The sequence below is a fragment of the Acartia tonsa genome, chromosome 6, assembly GCF_053477335.1.
Source record: "Acartia tonsa isolate MP-2025a chromosome 6, ASM5347733v1, whole genome shotgun sequence".
NCBI lineage: Eukaryota > Metazoa > Arthropoda > Copepoda > Calanoida > Acartiidae > Acartia > Acartia tonsa.
In genome coordinates, this window is record NC_137265.1 from 51082348 (window position 1) to 51107263 (window position 24916).

The following is a 24916-nucleotide window of genomic DNA, read 5'->3' on the forward strand; positions in this document are numbered from 1 at the left end:
CGGAGGTACCAAGTAAACAATATAACTTACCTTACCCAAGTCATTGACTAGAACTCGACGGATGAATTGTTAATTGAAGTTTTATAGAAGCTTTGTTAATAAAAGGTAGTCCAAAAAGCTATTTAGAGGTTACTTTTTCTTGGATATCTTCTTAGAATTAACACTTCATGAAAAATAGCTTAAAACCAGAAGTGCATTTTCCTTTTATTTTGTAGACCTATCAATTAAGCCGTTTACGAGATCTTCAAAACACAGTCAGTTAAGTAGTTTAAAATGTATGTCTAACTTTTTTCTCGGCTATTTTGACAAAGAGTTAAAAGTGAAATATTGTTTCCTTTTAAACTTTTGTTCATTACAAAATGGTGTTTCATAATTAATATTCTAAATAAAAAAAGCTTATGATAAAGGTTTAAAATCATGAGCCGTTATTTTTAGCGGCTCGCAGCTAAGCAGTTTAATGCTTTAGTAGATAGATGTGTATGTATGTATTTATTACGTTCAGGAAGCTTTGTATTGGTTCAGGGCATGTTTTATGCTCATTTATGATATTTGTTTGCTAAAAGGGTTGGACACCCCTGTACAAAACATGGCAATTATAAATGACTTACTATTGTAAGGGAGAATGGATGTAGAATATAAGTGGAGATTATGACAGGGGGAAAATTGTCGTCAATTTAGCTTGCTAACATGGAACTCATTCATGGGTCAGTTCATTCATCCATTAGGAGGGGAGGAATTCGGTTAAATGGGTTGGATAGGGAAATATCATTTTATAAGAGTACATGAAAATCTGGTGCAACATCCAAGTATTAATATATCAATTAACATCTATGACAATTATTTTCAATTGTTAATGTTCTAAATAACATTTTTCTTTCCTTTTAATTCTTTTATACGTTTCATTAAGGATTATTAATTACAGATTAATTCTTTAATGTTCTCTGTTATTGAAAAGTGGTAATGGTAGCAAAATGAGAAAAATTACAATTACCAAAAAAAATCTTCTAAAATATTTTTTAAATTGTCGAAATCTAAAAATATTTTTTTAAAAATGTCCAAAATTCCAGTAGAAATAAGCGATCTAAAGGGATAAGACAATGGCCGATAAATTGATATACACCCCCAATGATAATACACAAAATTACTTCTTCTGTAGATTACTTTTAGTGATTGAAACGTTGAGACACTCAACTTAATGAACCAACCAATAAAAATTCAATAAGTCCCCAAAGTTGATAAGCCAACAAATAAGCAACCCTACTATAAAACTTTGGGGACTAGTGTAATAAACAGTCAATTGTCCCCTACATTCCATGTAATTATTACAATGTTTATTTCTAAATAATAAAGCAGATATGACATGCAAACATAATCACGAACGAAAGGACAAACAGACAGACCCTAATTATACAATAGCTTTGCTTTTTTATATTTCCTACCTCATCAGAAAGTATATTATCGTTAACATCTAAAGGCTCGGGCCTTACACATTAGGGTGGGTCGATTTTGGACATTTTTTTTCTAAGGCCAAAGCGGGGATCTGCACTCAATTTATATAGATATAATACACCTCTGGATGATTTAAAATTTATCCTAAGTCTTAAAACCGCTGACGACCAGACATTCAATTGTATAGCTATTTGTAAATGGGAGTCAAAAATTTATTGAATCAGAACTATGGCTTTATGGTGCTCCCTGGAAATGCCTTGAGGAGCTGAGTCAGGAACTTTTGTCCGTTTCAAAAAATCTCGTTCCTAGCCTGAGAAAATCTAAAAAACCTCTACAAATTGGACAATTCTCAATAAACCTTAAATTTTTTTGTTTTTTAGTGATTTCGAAGGCTAGGAACGAGATATTTTGAAACGGACAAAAGTTCCTGATTCAGCTCCTCAAGGCCTTTCCAGGGAGTACCATGAAGCCATAGTTCTGATTCAAAAAAAATTTTGAATGTCGTCTTTGCATACTAATAAGTAATGAATTATATTTTTAAGTGGTCGTGTTCTAAAACTCAATTTTTTAAAATTCTTTTTCGGTCAGAAATGTTTTTAAGGTTAATTTTATCTGTTGCATATCCCCGCTTTGTCTAATTCCGATATGAACCCACCCTATTACACATATTATTTCTACATTATGGACGGACGTACAGACATACCCCTAGTTATTAAGTAGCTGTGCTATTTATAAATTTTCTACCTCATCAGAAAGTATATTATCGTTGACATCTAAAGGCTCGGGCCTTACACATGTTCTTTTTAACCTACGGACGGACTGACGGACGTACAGACAAACAGACAGACCATAGTTATACAATAGCTGTGCTACTTTTGATTTATTGTCCTACCTCATCAGAAAGTATATTATCGTTGACATCTAAAGGCTCGGGCCTCACACATATTCTTTTTATACTATGGACAGACGGACATACAGACAGACCCTAGTTATAAAGTAGCTGCGCTACTTTTGATTGATATCCTACCTCATCAGAAAGTATATTATCGTTGACATCTAAAGGCTCGGGCCTCACACAAATTCTTTTTACATCAAGCACCTGGAAAAAAGAAAACTCAGTTAGATTATAGTTATTTCTCGCATCGTATTATAAACATCTTTCCGCGGATATAGAATGTAAAATCATAAGATTAAAACCAGTTTATTTAAGACCCGAGATGCCGAAGGCACGGGCTAAAAAACTGGTTTTAATCTTATGATTGTACATTTCTATATTTGTAGAAAACTGGATGAGAACCGGTTCCTATCCATCGGATTCGAATGAATACGAGAAAAAAGATTTTTTAAAAATCCTTTAGTAAACAAAATGAACTCTTTCTGTATATCAGTACTATTGGTTAAAAAGTGTAGACACTATCAAAGAAAAAAAGGTTTTTAGCCAACGAATAAGATACTAAGCATATAAAACTTTGGGTACCAGTGTAATTTACAGTCCAATGTCCCCTAGCTCCCTGACCAACAAAAAAAACAGATTTGTAATAAATAAGAGGGGATAAATATAGCAAAAGGAGATTATACCAAATCAAAATTCAGATATTTTCAGAGATCTATAGGGATAAGACACTGGCTGATTAATTGATGTACATCTGAAATAGTGATACACAAAATTATCCTTCTGTAGATTACAATTAGTAGTTGACACTTAACTGAATGAACAAACCAATCAGATTTCAATAAAAGTCCGCAAACTTTGGGGACTAGTGTAATAAACAGCCCAATATCCCTTTCCTCCTTGAATATTTTGCATTCTAATAAGAATAAAAAGCAGGTCACACCCAAAAAGCTTTTTGAAGGGAAGAACAAGGATGACAACATTCATAAGCAGCGAAAACCAAAGAAATCATGGATTGATAAACGTTTAAAGTGAGTTTATAGAACAGATGTTTTATGGTCAAAAAAAAGAAAGAGAGAGAAAATGCAACTATAATAGACTGAAATTACGAAAACTTTCCAATAAAGTTGTTAATTGCAGCATATCTTAAATAGCAACAGAGAAAATCACATTTCCCAAAAGCGTTACGGACAGACTGATGGACAAAGTGAATTGTGAAGTAGCTTCGCTTCTTTCAAATGGCTTGTAAAGTCATTACGTTTTTTTTAAATATAATTATATTCAAAGCAATTTTAACAAATCAGCTTAATGGCAAAGATATTAATTTATATAAAGTAGTAAGGCTTTTAGTCTGTTTTCCGCCTAGACCCTATGGAGTTTAAGATGGTTTTACGCTATTATTTACTCCTCACTTCCCCTTCAAATTCAGCACCAATAAGTGCTGTTCTAAGGATGCTATTTTCTGTCACTTCCCTGAATGCTAGGGGCTTAGCCACATTTACAATTAAAGCGTGGATTCGCTTAAAAAATAAGGACAAATTAAGATTTTTTGGGTTCTAGGTGTGACTTCTTTATCTTTTTATTTTTTTTTTATCCAAAGTTTTATAAAGTGACTTCTTTATATTTTGGTAAAATTGTAGTTTATCGTGTGATTTATTCACGTTTAATTTGTGGTTGGACCACCAGGGAGGGAGGGAGGGGACATTGGAGTGTTGATTGCACTGGTACCCAAAGTTTTATAATCACGCCATCTTATTCATTGGCCTAAAAACTTTGGGTGCTTGTATAGATTTTTTTGGTAGGTTCTAAACTAATTGTGGCAAATCAAATAATATAATCAACAGGTGTTACTTTGATTATCATCATTGGGGATGTATATCAATTTATCTTCCAAATTATCTTATCCCTAAAGATCCCAGAGTTTGACTTTGCTTGTAATGAAAAAAAATCCTAATTTAGAATCATAATACTCCGGGGATCTGAAGGGATAAGACAATGACCTATAAATTGAAGTAAATCCACAATGATGACACACAAAATTATCCCTTCTGCATATTTAAGTTATGGTTGAAACGTTTGAACACTTAACTTTATGAATTAACCAATCAAAATTCCAAAAGTTGCTAAGTAAAGAAAAAGTTATTATAAAACTTTGGGGACTAGTGTAATAAACCGCCCATTGTCCCATCTCTCTCTCTCTCTGAAGAGAAGTCCTTATTTAGAATCATAATACTACTATTAGCATATGAGAAAGGCATTATAACATCTATAATCATTGCCATAATAAAAATTCTCAACATTTTTCCTTCTTTATGTAAGGACCTACATCATTTTAGAACGCGTTTGTATATTTTTTTTAAAAAGAAAAACGTAATTCATTGGGAGTTTGGGGACTTTAAATTATACTGGTACCCAAAGTTTTATAACCACGTTCTCTCATTTGTTGCCCTTACACTTTTAATATTAATTGGTTAGTTTAAACTAGCATTATTCAATCTTTTCAACTAATAAATCTATTATACTAAAGTGGTAATTTTGTTAATTGTCATAAGAGATGGATAAGTCTGTGCTTATAACAATGACATTTTTTAAAAGAACACAAAAAATATAATATTTGACCTTAAAATCAAATTATATTTTTTTCAGCGTTCGCAAAATGCAATAAGCCTATCATAAAAATATAAGATAATTGGTCTTTAAATCATAACTAATGTGGTATAGAGGTGATCAGTAACGGGCATTAGTAATCAGTCCAAAAATAAATTTTGTAAGTGTATTAATATGACGAACTGAGATTTTAAGAGATAAAACAATTGAATAAGAATTATAAACAACAAAATTACCCTTTATGAAATTAATCTACATGTTGACCATTCATAGATCCCATTTTTAGATTCTTTTAAATACATGTCCTATACATGTAGTTTAAACTATTAAACAGAAAAAATATGCAGTTCACTAAATTCAAGTGCCCAATGTTGATCATACTGTTGTTTGCATGGGGTGAACTGAAATTAGTTTCCGAATGTGAACACATTTTCCTAGGTGTTTCCCAATCCTATCTCAATATTTGCTACTAGCTAAAAAACCTTCAAACTTCCAAAAAAAAAATCTAAATTTGGAAAATTAAAACTTTGAATGTATAATGTATAAATCGTTAATACATTCAAATTTAGATTTTTTTTTGAAGTTTAAGGGTTTTTTAGCTAGTAGCAAATATTAAGATAGGATTGGGAAACACCTAGGAAAATGTGTTCACATTCGGAAACTAATTTCAGTTCATCTTGCATGGTCTTAATATACAAGGTCATCTGCGGACCATTTGGTCGCAGCTTTTATCAGGAATAACAAGGATGGTCATTTGTTTCATGTACAGTTCAGACTCAAGTCTCAAATAGAACAAAAGCCTCTGGGGGCACTAGTGTCAGATTACCCGATACCCGATATTTTAGTTTTAAAAGAAGAAAACTTTTTTAGGTGTTTTATTTTCCAGTTAAAATAGATAAAAACCTTCCCTTGACATATAAATGCTATACCGCAAAGAAGAACACTTTCGGTCCAAAGTTTATTACAGTCATTCTATACAGACATAAAGACAAACACACCCATCTTCAGATAGATATCATGTTAATTATATATTAGAATCATCTGATTGGTATAAAACGACTTTAAGTTCTCGGCATTAATAAATAAACATCCTTTTACAGGCTAAGTGAAGTACACAGACAAACATCAAACTACTTTATTTATTAGAAGATGCATGATACTTTTATTTATAAAGTTAACCAATAATGTGACATTCATACGTTTAAATTTGATTTGTGTTCAGGAATTAATAGACAAGTAAACATTTTTTTTAAATCAATAAATTCGTGCCAAGAGATTTGTTTGGGGGTGGTGTTAAAAGGGGACTAACTAACCTCCAAAATTTCTTTGCCTATACGGATATACCATTAAATTGGCTGTGTAATCAGGAATTTTAAGGGATAAGAAAATTATATAAAGAAAAGTACCCCTTTTGATTAACTATATCAAGATTTAAAAGCCCAAAGATTTTAATCAATCAAATTAGAGAAAGTGTTTATAAAACTTTCGTGCCCAGAATTATTTACAGTCCAATGACACAACCCTTCCTGAACAGATGAAAAGAGAATTTTCAGAAAAGGAAGAACAAGATAAAATGGTTTGAAGTAATAATTGCTTATATAATCCAGAAGCAACTTTTGTATAATAAGAAAATACATAACAAAATCCACCCCCCGTGCTCTAGTTGGAAAAGCTCTATGCCTTTTTAAGACATTAAGAAGCCTCCTTGAATAGACATTGAACTCGTAAAATTAAAATAGGGGAGGGAGGAGTTGAGATCATGAAACTGCGAATTTTCCACTTTTTTTTGCAAATTTTTGTAAAATCTGAGAAATTGTGCAAAATGCCAGATTTTAGAATTCAATTCGAGATGCAGAAAAAAATCTAGAGCAGTGGCACTTTTCAGGGATCTAAAGGGATAAGACAATGGCCTATACATTTATGTACTTCCCCAATTATGGTACACAAAAATACACTACTGTAGATTAACCTAATGTACCAACCTATCAAAATTTTAAAAAGTCCCTAAAGTTAAGAAGTCAACGAATAAGAAAACGTTTATGAAAAAATTTGGGGACTAGCGTAATAAACAGCCCAATATCCCTTCCCTCCCTGACCACTTTTTTTACCTTAAAGTTGTTTTTTTTCTTTTTCTATTTATGATGCTAGCGGCTGCACCCTTAGCATCTAAAGGCTATATTTTAAAAGTGGTAGGGAAGGGCAGAAAATTAGATAAAACCCTTAAATCTAACGATAAAACAGTTTAAAACCATATATTTAAGCTTCCCTGCAATAACTAAATTGATTCAATAGTTATCGAAAACTTAAGCAACAGACAAAAAATTATTTTAAAGTTACTGCTGGGTTAATTTTAATTTATGTTTCAAACCTTTTTAAATAATAATTTGAATCTACAGAAGGGGAAATTTTGAGTATCTTAATTGGGATACATCGATTTTCATCTATTGTCTTATCCCTTAAGATCCTTTATTTATTCTTTCACTCAAAAATCTACAAAAATCCATAATAATTCCCCATTTATAATCCATGAAATATAAAAATTAATATAAAACATCTTTTTCGGTCCAAATTTAATTGAAATTGAGTAAGAAAAAATGCACAACTTTTGGTCAATTATGTTTAAACCCTTAAATTTAACAACGCCCTAAACTAATAAATAAAAATTTGCCTGTGAAAAAAATGCACTGTAATAAATAAGAAAATGATATCCTATCCTTTTTTTAATAAAGCAGTAAGGTTTTATTTAGGTTTGTTCGTTAATATCACTCTAACCACTGAACCGATTGAGTGCTCCAATTCAGGGAACCTTCACATATTTCTAGGGGTGGTTTTAAGCTGTTTTCTTTCCTTCCTTCCCTCTTTAAGGAAAGAGTCTCGAGATGGTAGGGGCGCATCCGCTAGTTTCACCTAAAGAAAATCTCTTTTGCTTCTAAATTTTCTCTTAAATATCCTTGTTTTAATTATCCCCTTTAAAAAGTTGTTTCCTTCTATCTAAACTTAGAATAAAGACACCTAGCCAGGATGGAAAGGGACATTGGGTTGTTTTTTACTTAGTCCTAAAATTTTTTTAATAACGTTTTCTTATTAGTTGGCTAAACAACTTTGGGGACTGTTATTGAATAGATTGGTCGGTCCATCAAATTGAGTGTTCAAACGTTTCAACGACTAATTTTGATCTACTTATGGGCATATTTTATGTTTCATAATTGGGAATGTACATAAATTCATCGGCCATTGCTGTATCCCTTTAGATCCCTAAAATTATCCCCTTTGAAAATTTGTGTCCTTAAATCAAAAGAAGGTGTATCAACTTTTTTTTTTATAGCTAGCCGGTTCTTTTAGTAAGTAGTAGATGTAAAATTTTTCATAGAATTCAGATATGCAATCGGTTTTTTTGTAGACCTCTTATTTTTTAAGTAATTTAAGTTTAAAAAAAAAAATTAAGTCGATTTTAAGGTACTAAAATGCAACAAAAAAAGAAAGAAAATGGCCATTATGAACAAAAATAGTAAGATCTTTAATTTGACACCTTACTTTTTCAATTCTGTCAGGTAATTATTGAAAAAATCGATTTTTTTAAACCCACGAGAATAAAAACTTTGACATTAATTTTATTATTTTACAGGTAAAAAAATATGGGTTCATATATACCTTTAGAATCAGAAAAATATTACGAATTCATTGTAAGCAAAATTGAAAAAAAAAGTTTACAATATAGTATATAAACTACAATAAAAGGAATTATATGAAAATAGCATATTATATTGTACAGGCAACGTCTTAATTCTTGAATTGGGTATAAAAATGGGAAGGGGGTAAAAAAGGGAAGACGATAGTGTTGCCTGAACAAAAAATACAATTGGCCATTTGTTTGATTTTTAATTTTTTTACTTTTTTTCAATTTTGCTTACAATGGATTCGTAATATTTTTCTGATTCTAAAGGTATATATGAACCCATGTTTTTTATGTCTGTTTGAGAAAATATTTAGGTCTAAAGTTTTTATTAAACCGCGGTTAAAAAAATAGATTTTTTCAATAATTACTCAACAGAATTTTAAAAGTAAGGTGTCAAATTAAAGATCTTACTATTTTTGTTCTTACTGGCCATTTTCTTCTTTTATTTTGTTGCGTTTTAGTACCTTAAAACCGACTTAATTATTTTTTTAAAAAACTTAAATTACTTTAAAAATAAGAGGTCTACAAAAAAAACGATTGCATATCTGAATTCTATGAAAAATTTTACATCTTCTACTTACTAAAAGAACCGGCTAGCTATAAAAAAAAAGTTGATACACCTTCTTTAGAATTAAGACACCTAGCCCACACCCTTTCTTTTCAGGTCCAAAATCTCCACCCCTCTTTATATTCGATTCAAAGGTGTTCGTGCAAATTAACAAACATCATCAAAGAAAAGGGATACCAGAAATTGATTTATATCCCCAATTATCATCATCAAAATACCCCTTTAATTTTGTAGATATAAGTTATGTGACTTGCGTTGTAATAATGCACTTCTTATTTAAGATTTGGTTAAACTAAAAACTAATTATATTCCAACCATCAAACCAATTTTAATTGATTGTTTTCAATGCACACAAAGTTTGCAAATTTTGTCAAGTATAGCCATAAGTGAAGTCCTGGTTTTCTATATTTGCTTAACTATATTTCTAACATTCAAATTAATAGGACATTATTTTTTTACTTTTTATACAATTTAATTTAGCATTAAAATTTGTACCACAAATGCCCAAAATATTATATTAGGTCAAATAACATAGAATTACCCTTTGATTGAACGACCCTTGCCTAAAAGTCCTAACTGTGTATGATAATGAATTGTGCCTGTTAATGGGCAAAGGCATTTCCTCTACCTTCACTAAGAGTGTCAGGTGACAAACATAGCAGCAGTAGGACCATTCTAACAACCCTATTTTGACCAGACTCGAACCCAATACCTCCCTGACAGCAAGCAGACAAAAGTGGATCAACTATTTAAGCTCTCATAGCATAAAAATTTTCATGAAAAACTGACCACTCAGAAATTCATGTGTAAAAACTTTTTATAAATTTTTAATATCATTCTTTTTTAATTTTAACAAGACTGTCTTTTTAAGGGGTTGGTTTAGGTGAGACTGTGAGAATATATCTAATTACTTTTCTGTCCTTGCCAGCTCAGCTTTTGCATTTAGCCATGGAAAAAGAATTAAATATTGTTAAAAAAAACTATTAATTCGAGATATAAATAAATTCATATTTGCTTCTTAAATAAAAAGTGGGTAATAAAATTCTTCTTTTCCATACTATGTCCATCCGTCTGTATGTAACACATGTTTTATATTCTAAACATCTTTTTAATATGTTTGAATTATAAGGAATAAATCTTCAAAACTTTTTCTATATAAGCCTACAACTAATGAGCATTTTCCCTGTAACTCAATTTGTCTGTCTGTCTGTCTGTCAAGGTTCACCAATTTTCAAACTTTTAAAAATATTTTTTTTTAGAATTTGTATTCCTCTTTTGTGATTTGCATTTATTTATTATTTGTTCTTTATGTTGGTTTCGCCTAATAATGTGGGTTGTACGAGTTTATTAGGAGTTTGTCAATTTACAGACGTAGAAATGGCATTTTAGACTGTATTGGCCCTTAATAATCTAAAAGGGATAGTTGCGTGAAGTGCATTTCAGAAAAATGATTTCAAGCATAAGTTACAAGTATACCATCAAACATATATAAGGGGGGGGTTTTTAATGCAACCATCTCGTAATCAATGTATAAATGGCACTGAAAATTCGAATTTTGATCTGAAATTTTGCATGAGTAATCCTTGGTAGGTCTATTTTCCCTAAATCGAAAAAAACCCCCCCCCCTTTTGTATTAAAATCAATAACAAATAATTAGACATCACTAAAATAGTCGTCAGCCTATTTTTGTGAAAATAAGCTAGCTATTTAAATTGCATATCACAAGAATACGATTTTCAAGTCTTGATATTTTTTAAACTACATGGTAGAAAATTGAAATTCTTTGAAATATATGCTCTATAAATGTAGTTTAAACCATTGAATAGGAAAAAAATGCAGTTCACTAAGTTTAAATGCATTTCGTGCAACTACCTATTTATTTGTGATTTTTATTGGAAAATACTACGGCAACGGCTCTATAGTCCTCTATGGGCACTCGATTCAATCATTAGTGAGATCTTAATGGAAAGATAAAAACTTCAGTACTATACAATAGAATAAGTCAATCTCAAGCATTCTGCAATTTATCAATTTTAAGACTTATTTTTCTTTGAAATAAGAAAAATAGCTTAATACCATCCAAAGATATTTATATATCTTCCAATAAAAGCACAACCCATACGAACTAGCAATAACCAAAATCTTAAGCTTCAACCAAAATACTTACTACTTTGTTTATTGGGATTATAGATTAAAAGGATAAATCTTAATGAACCAAGCAACTTAAAATCACCAATGCATAGGTAAATGACTCACATTAATTCAAGCCATTTTCCACGAAGGCTTAAAATATCAGTTTTGCCTTAAAAAGGACTTGCACACCCTTAAAGGCTGGGATCTTAAAGGATAAGATAATGGAGAATAAATTGATGTACATTCTCAAAAACTAAATTACGCCTTCTAAAAGATAAAAATTGAAAATGTTTGAAACCAATCATTTCCGATATAAATAATTATAAGATTAAAACCAGAGGTGAATTCTTAAAAAAAATTGCCTCACTAAAATCAGTATGCCTCACTAAAATCAGTTTGCCTCACTAAAAATTTAGAGGGGATAATTTTACCTCACTAAAATTTTAGTGAAGCAAACTGATTTTAGTGAGGCAAAAGTTTTTTTACGAATTTTCTTAGCCCCGAGGAGTTAAACCCCCGGGGTAACAAAACAGGTATTCATTTTATGATTTTTATTTTGATATTCATGGAAAATTGTCCGTTTAACGATGCTATACATGATCTTTCAGTATAACTGAAAACCGGTTCTAACCCAGCGGATATTAACCGGTTTCGAAGCCATACTTGAAATAAAAACTGTTACCTTATTCCCCTGTAGGTCAACTACCAGATAGACAATAAGAACAATATCCTGTTCATCAGACCCCAGTCCAGGTCCATTCTGGCCGCAGGACACTGTGTGAAACAGAACCAGATATTTCCTGGCGGCTGCGCCCGCCGGCGGCTGGCTGTGCCTCATCATCGCGACAGCGGCGGCGTGTTGCGTCATACTGAAAATATTGAGAATTATTACACAGTGCTAATACCCAGAGAGAGAAAGGGAAAATGGGCTGTTTATTACACTAGTCCCCAAAGTTTTATAATAACATTTTCTTATTCGTTGTCTTTAAAATTTTGGTACTATACTAAATTTGGTTATTTTATTAAGTTAAGTGTTAAAACGTTTTAACCACTAATTAAAATTTACAGAATGGATTATTTTATGTATCATAATTGGGGATGTACATCAATTTATCGGCCATTTTCTGTCTATCCCCTTAGATCCCTGTTATCAAACTGATGTAAGCTGAATTAACTATATTAATGAAGAAATGCATAATATATGGAACTAGAAAAAGATTCACTATAAATAATGGAGAACCAAGTCGGTTCAGCGGTTAGCGAGACCTTAATTTGCAGAGAGGCACATATACTTCCTGTTACTTTAATATAAGGATAAGATAGTAACAGTAGTTGCGTAAATTATTTATAACTAGCGGCTACGCCCCTAGAGGCCTCTAGGGGCACTTGAGGAGAGTCAAATTTTATAACCCAATTTCATTATTTTAGATTTTAAATGAAAAAGTAAAAAAAAAATTATTTTATTTAAGTTTTTAAAAAAAAATTAAACAAAATTTTTTTTTTTGGGGGGGGGGGGATTTTTTCTAGGGGCGATTTCTCTTATGAGGGTGGTGGTACCCTCCCCCAAAATAGTTATAAACCTTCCCGGGACCTATGAGAAGCTACCCTGTTAAGGAGAACCCGATCGGTTCAGTAGTTAGCGAGATCCTTCGGTACAAACACACAGACAAACACACAGACATCCTGTTACTTTAGTATAAGGATGAAAATAAAGTCTTATAATATAATATATAGTAAATATTTCTCTCGCTAGATGACTCAAATTAAAAAATTAAATCAAAATTCTAGCCTTTAAACATAACTTTTACAGTAAGAGTAATGGGTACCTTATTTTTTTTTATCTTTTACTAATAGATAAAGTTTAATTCAAATTCATAAAAAAAGTTTTCATTTTGAAGCATGAATATTGTATATTTTATTATGTTATTATTATTCTTTCTACACATTTCACTAGAACTTCGATTGTAGCTTCTTACATATTAGATGGAAATTTCTGTTCGCCGCTCAAGGCACACTAAATTGATGCAGATTACACAACCATTAACTCATTGACTCAGATGTAAGGTCCTTTTTGAGTTTTTATTGATTCGTCTAATTATGTGTTAATACTTTTCAACCAATAATTTTAATCTACAGAAGATTTGTCAAATAAAAACAATGAAGCACAAAAAAGTCTTTAGGTTATCAGTAGCAACTGACGGAGTCCTTTAGATGCCTGGCTAATACCTTATTTTTTATGTACCCCAAATTTAGATAAACAAAATTATCCACCTAAGCTATAAAAAATGACTGGATTTGTTCCCTAATTGAATAATATAGTTGTTTCAATGCAAATTTTTCATGTACCCCCAATTTTGATAAACAAAATTACCCCCTGTAGTTGGTTCAGTGCTAATTTTTTATGTACCCCCAATTAAGATAAACAAAGCTTCCCCCTATGTAGATTTAATATTACGTTAACGAGTAGCTGAATATGTTCCCTAATTGGTTCAGTGGTTAGCCAAAACGTGAAATAATATGACACAAAATAAATGACTTTGTCGCCCCAATTTGGTGATATAACAAATCTTTTCCTGTTTTTCTGAGTGCACATAATAATTTCCGTCAGACAAATATAATAAGCTGGGGATCTAAAAGGATAAGACAATGGCAGATAAATTAATGTAAATCCCCAATTATGATTTATACAATTACCCCTTTTTTTAGATTTCAATTAATGGTAAGAACGTTTTGACACTCAATTTAATAAATCAACCAATAAAAAACAACATAAAATCCCAAAAAAATTTAAGCTAACGAATAAGGAAGCGTCATTATAAAGCTTTGAGAACTATTGTAATAAAGAGCCAAATTTCACCTTCCTCCCCGGACCGATTTTGAGGTGAGAAAGTGTAAAAATATTGGAAGGGTAGTTATTTTTCATCAATAATTGTATGCTATTATCTCTCGTTAATTGGTTTAGTAACTTTGAGAACTTTTATTAATTCTTGATTGGTAGGTAAAAACTAGCAGAACACTCTCAAATTTTTTTCCTTTTAAAATATCATTAAGTATTCTATTCATTATTTTAGATTTTAAATGAAAAAGTAAAAAAAAAATTATTTTTTTTGGGGGGGGGGTGCCTGCCCCCCCCCCCCCGCCACTTTTTATTTAAGTTTTTAAAAAAAAATTAAACAAAATTTTTTTTTTGGGGGGGGGGGGATTTTTTCTAGGGGCGATTTCTCTTATGAGGGTGGTGGTACCCTCCCCCAAAATAGTTATAAACCTTCCCGGGACCTATGAGAAGCTACCCTGTTAAGGAGAACCCGATCGGTTCAGTAGTTAGCGAGATCCTTCGGTACAAACACACAGACAAACACACAGACATCCTGTTACTTTAGTATAAGGATGAAAATAAAGTCTTATAATATAATATATAGTAAATATTTCTCTCGCTAGATGACTCAAATTAAAAAATTAAATCAAAATTCTAGCCTTTAAACATAACTTTTACAGTAAGAGTAATGGGTACCTTATTTTTTTTTATCTTTTACTAATAGATAAAGTTTAATTCAAATTCATAAAAAAAGTTTTCATTTTGAAGCATGAATATTGTATATTTTATTATGTTATTATTATTCTTTCTACACATTTCACTAGAACTTCGATTGTAGCTTCTTACATATTAGATGGAAATTTCTGTTCGCCGCTCAAGGCACACTAAATTGATGCAGATTACACAACCATTAACTCATTGACTCAGATGTAAGGTCCTTTTTGAGTTTTTATTGATTCGTCTAATTATGTGTTAATACTTTTCAACCAATAATTTTAATCTACAGAAGATTTGTCAAATAAAAACAATGAAGCACAAAAAAGTCTTTAGGTTATCAGTAGCAACTGACGGAGTCCTTTAGATGCCTGGCTAATACCTTATTTTTTATGTACCCCAAATTTAGATAAACAAAATTATCCACCTAAGCTATAAAAAATGACTGGATTTGTTCCCTAATTGAATAATATAGTTGTTTCAATGCAAATTTTTCATGTACCCCCAATTTTGATAAACAAAATTACCCCCTGTAGTTGGTTCAGTGCTAATTTTTTATGTACCCCCAATTAAGATAAACAAAGCTTCCCCCTATGTAGATTTAATATTACGTTAACGAGTAGCTGAATATGTTCCCTAATTGGTTCAGTGGTTAGCCAAAACGTGAAATAATATGACACAAAATAAATGACTTTGTCGCCCCAATTTGGTGATATAACAAATCTTTTCCTGTTTTTCTGAGTGCACATAATAATTTCCGTCAGACAAATATAATAAGCTGGGGATCTAAAAGGATAAGACAATGGCAGATAAATTAATGTAAATCCCCAATTATGATTTATACAATTACCCCTTTTTTTAGATTTCAATTAATGGTAAGAACGTTTTGACACTCAATTTAATAAATCAACCAATAAAAAACAACATAAAATCCCAAAAAAATTTAAGCTAACGAATAAGGAAGCGTCATTATAAAGCTTTGAGAACTATTGTAATAAAGAGCCAAATTTCACCTTCCTCCCCGGACCGATTTTGAGGTGAGAAAGTGTAAAAATATTGGAAGGGTAGTTATTTTTCATCAATAATTGTATGCTATTATCTCTCGTTAATTGGTTTAGTAACTTTGAGAACTTTTATTAATTCTTGATTGGTAGGTAAAAACTAGCAGAACACTCTCAAATTTTTTTCCTTTTAAAATATCATTAAGTATTCTATTTTTTATAAACAAAAATTTAAATGCAATTAAATTCTCAGTATGAAATATATGTATATCCAATTACTGCAATGGATATTATAGAATACATGGATATTATGACAGGGGAATTTTCAATTTAGGTTGCTAATGTAGTCCCCAATACGTTCCTCCATGGTTAGGGGAGGGGATATGGTAAATTTATTCGAGGGGGAACGGGGACATCGTTTCATTAGCCAGCTGGGAGAAACATTTTATCAGAGTATGAGATGAACTCTCACAATATCCACGTATTCTATTCTATATCCATTAGTGCTGGGAATTAGTAACAAAGGGACAAAAAAGGCATTTCCCAAAATGTAGCTGCCCCTGTTTTTTTTTGTATAACCTTTGTCAGGGATCTAAAGGAATAAGACAATGGACGATAAATTGATGTACATCCCCAGTGATGAAACACAAAATTACCCCTTCTGTAGAGTAAAAATTAGTGGTTTAAATGTTTGTACACTCTACTTCAAGAACAAAACAATGAGATCCAATCAAAGTCCCCAAATTTATTAAGCCGAAAAATAAGAAAACGTTATTATAAAACTTTGGGGACTAGTGTAATAAACAGCTCATTGTCCCCTCCCTCTCTGAACCTTTGTGCAAAACCACATTAACACCACAGCCAGGGGTTAATATTAACTTCATAATAATAATCATAACTTTTATCTACCTATCCTTAATAAAAACTAGTAACTTTTTTGTCTAAAGCAAAAGATCCCGAAAAAGGCTTGTACAAATAGCTTACTAACAGACAGTAAAACATCGTTCTATTATTAGTGCATATGACTGTAGACTTCATTTCTGATTCTATCTATAAATATTGAAATATTTATCCCTTAGGAATAAAAATAATAATTGAATAACATAGGATCTTGATTATTATTATCAGGGCTCGGCAGCCGCCCGTCAGTCGCCTGTAAGCCTCAGGTAAATCAATTATGAAAAAAGCTGGAAGTCTTAAACTAACATAAATATGGCAATCCCTCTTTTCAAAAAAAATTCAAAGCGTCCAATATGGTTTAAATTTGAGGCTTAGTCTCGGCTGCCGAGCCCTTAATTTATTATTTTTAACATGACAATGACAGAAAGAGTGAGGTAATATTATCATAAAACCGAAGTGTAAGATTTGAAACAGAATGCAATATTCCATCAAAGTGAATTGGACTGGCTTGAAAGGGAGGGAGGGGACAATGGATTGTAAATTATACTTTTTTATGAACTAATTCTCTCATTGGTTGAATTAAAAACGTTGGGTACTTATTTTGAATCATGATTGGTTGGTCCAAACAAGTTGTGACCAAAAACTTTTTATTTATCTAAAAGGGTTTTTATGTTTAAAATCATCATTCCTAAAGATTGTTTATCATATAAAAGCAAGGATCATGCAATTGAGGTATATAGTTATTCAAGAAAAAGAAAAAAAATTAGAGTAGTAACAAGCTAATTTCATTTTAGATCATAATTTAGTAACTATTTTATTGAAATATAAATCAACTAGCGGCTTCGCCCCTAGCCTCTAGGGGCTTTGCCCCAAGAAAAAAAATAATTTTCTGCACCAGCACCAGCAGCACCAGCTGCACCACCTGCACCAGCAGCACCAGCTGCACCAGCAGCACCAGGAGTATTTTGGGGGGGGGGGGTAAATTTTCATTTTTGGGGGGGTTGGGGGTGTCCCACCCCCCAAGAAAATAGCTTAAAACCACCGCATGACCAATAGGTATATACCCTGAAGAGTAGAATCCAATCGGTTCAGTGGTTACCGAGATCTTAAGCTTCAGACGGACAGACGGACAGACAGACGGACAGACATCGTTCTACTTTGTATTATAGATTAAATTACCCTATTGTCTGTAGATAGTATATGCAATTTTGTGCACTTTTTTTAAGAATCGTTAAAATCGGCTTTTCTATGTAACTTATTTTATCCTAAAGGGATAAGACAATAGCCGACAAATAGATGTACATCCCAATGATGATACACTAAATCACCCCTTCTGTGGATTAAAGTTAGTGGTTAAAACTTTTGAACGCTAAACTTAATAACCAACCAATCAAAATTTACTCCAAAGTTGTTAGGCCAACGAATAAGAAAGCGTTACTTTAAAACTTTGGGGACTAGTGTAATAGTCAGCCTATTGTCCCCTCTCCCCCTCTCTCTGGATTTTTTCAGGGGGGTTTATATCAGTGATCCAAATAACATATGAAGGAAAATACAAGTATAGCATAACATTATTGAAATTTGATCTGACTTAAAATTCTCATCCAAAGAAAATGTGTATAAATAATCTCATATTTACGCAAGTTGCATGTAATTTTCTTGGCTGTTAATCAAGATACCAGGCTGATTTTTTGTGTAAAGATTCAAAGTACTTATAAGCATCCAGGGTATAATTTACTTGGTCAGTCGGTCAGTTGTCATGAAACACATATAAACACATGATGTGAACGTTTTCGTTATTTTTCTATGAATCTAATCTTAATTCAAGATCTCAAAACAACTGCTTATTATATAATACAATCCATAATTTGTATCTCAATCCATGATTTGTTTTTTTTTATGGATGCTGTCATCCTTGATAAAACGCAACTAAAACAGGGAGGGAGGGGACATTGGGCTGTTTATTACACTAGTCCCCAAAGTTTTATAAAACCGTTTTCTTATTTGTTGGCTCAACAACTTTGGAGACTTTTATTAAATTTTGATTGGTTGGTTCATTAAGTTGGATGCCTAAACTTTACAATCACAAATTATGATCTACAGAAAGGGTAGTTTTATTAATCATTATTGGGGACGTATATCAATTTATAGGCCATTGTCTTATCCCTTGGATCCCTGCAACTGAATCAAGAATCGTGACAATTAAGAGTAAAAACATATCCACTCTATTAATCTTAGCATATGGCATATTCAAATGGATTTATTATTACTTGGATGTTACACCAGATTATCATGCACTTTAATAAAGTGAAACTTGTAGCTGGCCAAAATAACTATCCCCTAGCTCCATCCACCCACTTTACCCCAACCCCTTCCCTCCTACTACATGAACGAACAAACCAATAAGTGATGGTGAATCGACGACAATTTACCCCTGTCATAATATCCACGTATATTATACATCCATTCATATTCACCTTTTAACTTCTGTCATCCATCAGTAACTGTCTTGGTTGCCAAATTTTTAGACCTTTAAAAATACTCAGGGAGGGAGAAGTTAATGGAAAATTAAGTAATATGATAAGTTCAGCAAAACAGACAGACATGCGAACATACCAATATTATTAAGCAGCTGCGCTTGTATTAACTAAACGCCTAACTGAAGGAGAAAGTGAAAAATGAACTATTATTTTGTTATTTTAGCAAAAACAATGGCAAAAAAGTGGTAATTTCTCTAAATTTCACAATTTAGTTCAAATATATTTAAGAAGGGGCCTTTCATTTAAAGAAAAAACTATTTGTCCTTTTCAAGGACAAGAGATTTTATAAAATCTTTAAAGGGCTAACATAACTGGTTTAAATCTTAAAATTTTTTATTTTAATATATAGAGAAAGCTTTCTTTAATAAGATGCGATGAAAAACTTTTAATTTTACACATAATTTCTTTTGTTTTTAAAGAAAATAAGCTACTCTAGAATCAGTTTGGTCTGTCTGTCCGTCCATCCATAAACGCCATGGTAGAGATTTACATCTTATTATATAGGGATTGTCCTCCCTCCCCAATAGCATATAATGAACAAATTACTAGTCCGTTGGTCTGTTAGTCAAATACAACTCTCAATTTATAACTCATAGAGTATATTCATGAGCTTCGCTACTTATGGATGTTGTCATCCTTGTTATAATAAAAATGGTATGGTCATTTTACAGCGATATCATGCATAAAATTAACCCTTGCCCCTTTTACAACAAAAAACTTTCAAATATTAAAATAAGCGCTTTTTCTTATGTTAAGAGAAACAAGGACCTTTGAATCTAGTAGCGAAAAAAATGCAATAAAGTTTAAACAAAACAAAATTAAGATGTAATAAAGAAATACAGATTTTTTAATGAAAAATAGTCAAGTAATGTGTATCTTTATAAGTAAATATGCTGTGTTTTAAATGCTTTTTGTAACTGAGTCAATATGCTTAACTTACTCTGACTTAGTAAGAGATTATAGAACATAAACTAGTTATAGAGAAGCTGCAGTTTAAGCAAAAAGTTTAAGTTTAAACAATGCTTTAATAGTAAGATAAAAAGTATGATAAAACTGGTAAAAAAATTTGACCATTACTTTAAACTGAAGAAACAGTACCCAAATAAATAAAAAACGGCCAAAACCTTATTTTTATTTGTGGACCTCATAACCTTCCCCAGAGAAGTCCAAAAGGTTTTATATTAACGTTTTTTTTATTTATTGCCTTAATAACTTTGAAAACTTTTATTTAATTTTGATTGGTTGGTTTATTTGGATGAGTTTCTAATTGTTTCAACCACTAATTATAATCTACAGAAGGGTTAAATTTGAGTATCTTCATTGGGGATGTACATCAATTTATCGGCCATTGGCATTATCTTATCCCTTTAGATCCCTGTAAACTAGTTGCAAAATAAATGGTTCCACTAAAAAGAAACTAGGTTATGACCATGTAAAAAGAAACTACCTAGTAGATTTTATCTTAAAAATGTTCAAATAACAACATACCTAAAAAATAAATAGATTTATTAAATCAAGATTAAGATTAAGTGAAATATTATTAAAAGGGAGGGGGCGGAAGTGACACTTTTTGAATCCAAAACTAAAACTCAAAGGAACTAAATAAAGAGTTACAACAGCTCTGAGATTTGGCATGGCAGTTGCTTTAAAGAGGTACAACATAGAACTGTGAAGAAACGGCGGCGGAACCGCCGAAAACTGCCGTTTCCCGCCGAATTTTTTTTGCCTTTTCTCGCCAAATAAAACAATTTGAAATCATCTAAGACAAAATTTTCTTTTTCCATAAAATTTCCCATATATTTTCTTTTGACACATTTTTTTAACATTGTTTCTTAAGATCTCTGAAACTGCTAAACCAATCCTTTCTTCCTGATATCTATAGCTAGAGTCACATACGTAAGATTTTGTCTGTTTTCAGTGTTCCATAAAAACCTGTAAATCTTCACATTTTTACTTATATTTATAGTCATTTTAATAAGAAAAGTATTGAATTAAAACAAAAACGACATCCATGAAAGCGACGTTATAAAATCAGAAGGAAGAACAAGCGAACAATAACTATAATAGAGCAGGCATCGCTACTAAAAAAAGGACTTTTACTGATTTGAAAAAACGTCAAGATAAAGTCTGAATTGTATAGCAAAAATTGCTTATCATGAAGAACTAAATTAAACTAAACTAAACCAGGGATCTAAAGGGATAAGACAATGGCTAATAAATTGATCTACAGCCCCAATAATAAACAAAATTACACCTTCTGTAGATTGCAATAAGTGGTTGAAATATTTGGACACTCAACTTAATAACCAGCCAATCAAAATTCTTTAAAAGTCCCCTAAGTTGTCAAGATAACTAATAAGAAAACATTATTATAAAACTTTGGGGACTAGTGTAATAAACAGTCCATTGTCCCCTCTCTAACTGAAACTAAACTAAACTTTTACCAAATCCTTTTTAGGCGCTTACAGCAAATTAAAGAGATAATTCTTTGTTTTGTAGCGAAGCTACTCTATAACTCTAAATGTACGTCTGTCACAGAGGTTTAAGGAAAATTACTTTTTTCTCGACTGATATTAAAGATAGATGTCTGAAATTTCTTGTAAAGATTCCTTTGACCCCATACATCTGATATTATTTGTAATGGATAAGGAAATCTATTTAGGGAATTCTATATTTCGGCTTCTGTCAAAGATAGATGCCCAAAAAATATGTAAATATTCTTTTGACTCATTTAAATCTACTCTGTAAATACTGTCAAGCTGTTATTGATTTATTAGATGAAATTCTGAATGTTGTCATCCTTGTTTTTGTAATGTTCGGTTCCACCCAAAAATAAGATAGTGAACATTTTTCTAAACTGTAACAGCTTTTCTTTTAAATGTAAGATATAATAAAACCTAAAACATTTGTTTAAAGAGTAGTAAAAGATATTCGTGAACAAATGAAATTGTTTTGTGATTGTTATAACATTTTTACGACAATTTATTTCAATAATGATCAATTGGTGATTTCTCTTGACCAAAGAAACCATAACCCCAAACATTTTTTTATTTTCGTAAAAAAAACTTGATTCAAGACAAGGCATACTTTTTAAGTGGCCCAGATCAGGGAGTAAGGGAGGGGACAATGGATCGAATATTCAATTTTTAGAAGTCTCAGACTTTGGGGACTGGCTTAAAGGGAATGTGCAAGAATTTAGCAGTTTCTAACTGAGTTTGGGGACTTGCGCATAGAATGCCGCTACTCGTTATGTATGTTTTGAATATTGCAGACGGAGAGAAGGGAAAAGGGAAGTGGGGGGAAGGGAAATAAACACTCGTTGTGTTAGTTTGGAATGTAGCAGACGGGGAGAAGGGAGGTGGGAAAGGGGCAAGGGAAATAAACAGAATAAAAAGGGGCAGTCATATCTTGCTAGCAGCTGGCCGGGTCCAATAATCTTTTAATATAAAAATCACACCAAAAAAACCTCAATATATTTCATCAAAAACAAGTTGTGATTTCACTTTACATGACGCTATGGAAATCTATTATTCAACTAACAATCCCTTTATAATTTCCTACAAATTTATTGGATTAAACTGGATTTCATGCCCTTTCTTTGATAACTCTTATATTGAATTAATTGCCCATTGTCCCCTCCCTTACTCCCTGGGCCCAGATGCAATATGAGGGAAACCACCGCCGATAAATATTACAATCCTTCTAGTTATTATTTAGCTACCTGCAATTTTATCGTATAGATTATATTGTCACCGAATTGTCAAAAATAACATCGTTAAAATCGGAAAATATAATTATAAAGTTGTCGCGCTTAATCTCTTGTTTAAATCTTTTGCGAAACCATTTTATTCAAAGATTAAATGTATAGAGGGGGAGAAAATACGATATGGCGATAATATGTATTTGAAAATTAGGTTGGCGTTTTGAGAATCCACATGAAACAGCAAATTTTAAGTTTTTGGTACTAAGTCACTTTCTCAGCTTTAGATAATCTCGAAAAAAGAACTTCAAGACATGAACAATTAAAGATTTTAAGTCAGCAGGAGAAGATTATGCAAAAATAACATTCTTATTTTATAATAAAAATGGAAAACAAAATTTAGATCTTTTCATTTTAAATCTAAATATTTTTTGAGCAGTTTTATTGGAGTTCTTATTTTTGGGTTGAACGAACCTTGTAATGCAAAGAATACGAGATCTTTAAAAAACGTGCACACACACACACACCCATGCATGCACACACACACACACACACAACCATGCACACAGGGTGTTGGGCGTGTGTGTGTGTGCGTGTGTAGATTAGGCCAACTGGTTATAGTGACGTTTGTCTGGTAGTGAAACCCTTTTATTTTTCTAACAGAGTTATGGGGTGGGTGGGGAAAAGTGCTATTTAATCATTCCACAAAAGAACCTTTTTTTGTTATTTATACTTGTATAATATCTTATTACGCCAAATGGTAATAGAACTGCATAAATTTAAAGCTAGAATATAATGTAAATTTACTTATAAAACACAAAATTTAAATCATAATAAGTTTTTAAAAATTCAGAGATTTGGTAAACATACAATTTCATTTGTTGTCAAATATCAACATTTCGAAACAAAACTTATAATTTCTCACTTCAATATCCGCGGAAAGCTGTCTGTAATATGATTACGACTATTGTGTTTTGAGAACTATGCGTCAGTGGAAAAACACTTGCAAAGGTTGAAAGAGAAAATATTCAAAAGATGCAGTCTCCAGTCAAAGTAAGGTCAACTATTTTACTTTTATAGTCTGTAAAAGCATTTAAACAAGGATGACAACATCCATATTTAGTTTAAAAGAGTTATAGAAAAATACTCATTGATAAAGGAAATTTTCAAAAAAAAAATCCAGACATCTATCCTAAATTGCAGCCAAGAAAATCATCATATTGAAAGAACATCCACAAAGGTTGAAAGAGAAAATATTCAAAAAGATGCAGTCTCTCTGGTTGGTCTTAGGTCAACTATTTTATTTTATAGTCTGTTGATGTTTTTAAAGCACACTAGTGGCTTCAACCCATGCAAAAAGGGTATGATGTTTCCTAGAGAGGGAAGTATCATCTTAAAATAGCCCAAGATAATGACATGAACAGTGGAATTATTACTAAATATCTAGATCTTAACTTCATCTATTTTCTACTGTGTATTAAAGATTTTAAAATAAAAGCTATATCAAAAGAGGAGATAGAACTCACATTGGAAAAGGGATATTTAAAAGTTATCTAATTAGTTGGCTTAAAAAATGTGGGTTCCTTTCTTAAATTACTAGAGGCTTCAACCCTAGCCTCTAGGGGCTTTGCTCCAAGAGGTTTGATCAAACTATTTTTTTGCATTTTAGATTTAAAGAAAAATATAAAAAAAATTTTAGGGGGAGAAATTTTTTTTGTTTTTTTTGGAAGGGGGGGGGTAGTCGACCCCACTATTTAAATTTTTGTTTTAAAAAGAATTTTCATTTTTTTTTGGGGGGGAGTGGGTATTTTTTATTTTTGGGGGGTTGGGGGTGTCCCACCTACCCCTCCCCCACCCAAGAAAATAGTCAGAAACCTTCCCGGGAACTATGAGAAGCTATCCTGTAAAGGAGAACCCGATCGGT

General features: G+C 31.7%; 1 protein-coding gene across 6 annotated transcripts in view; it reads right to left on the reverse strand.

The window, feature by feature from the left end:
- Window positions 1-24916, reverse strand: part of fus (epithelial splicing regulatory protein fusilli) — a 103035-nt gene that overhangs the window by 50236 nt on the left and 27883 nt on the right. For all 6 annotated transcript variants that reach the window (XR_013880836.1, XM_080165239.1, XM_080165241.1 and 3 more), the window contains exons 2-3: window positions 12008-12194; window positions 2477-2548 (exon numbers count right to left, since the gene is read on the reverse strand). Coding sequence is in view for 5 of the 6 variants with exons in the window: in XM_080165239.1 (XP_080021365.1) it covers window positions 2477-2548; window positions 12008-12194 (259 nt within the window). In the remaining variant the exon portion in view is untranslated. The remainder of the gene's footprint in view (window positions 1-2476; window positions 2549-12007; window positions 12195-24916) is intronic.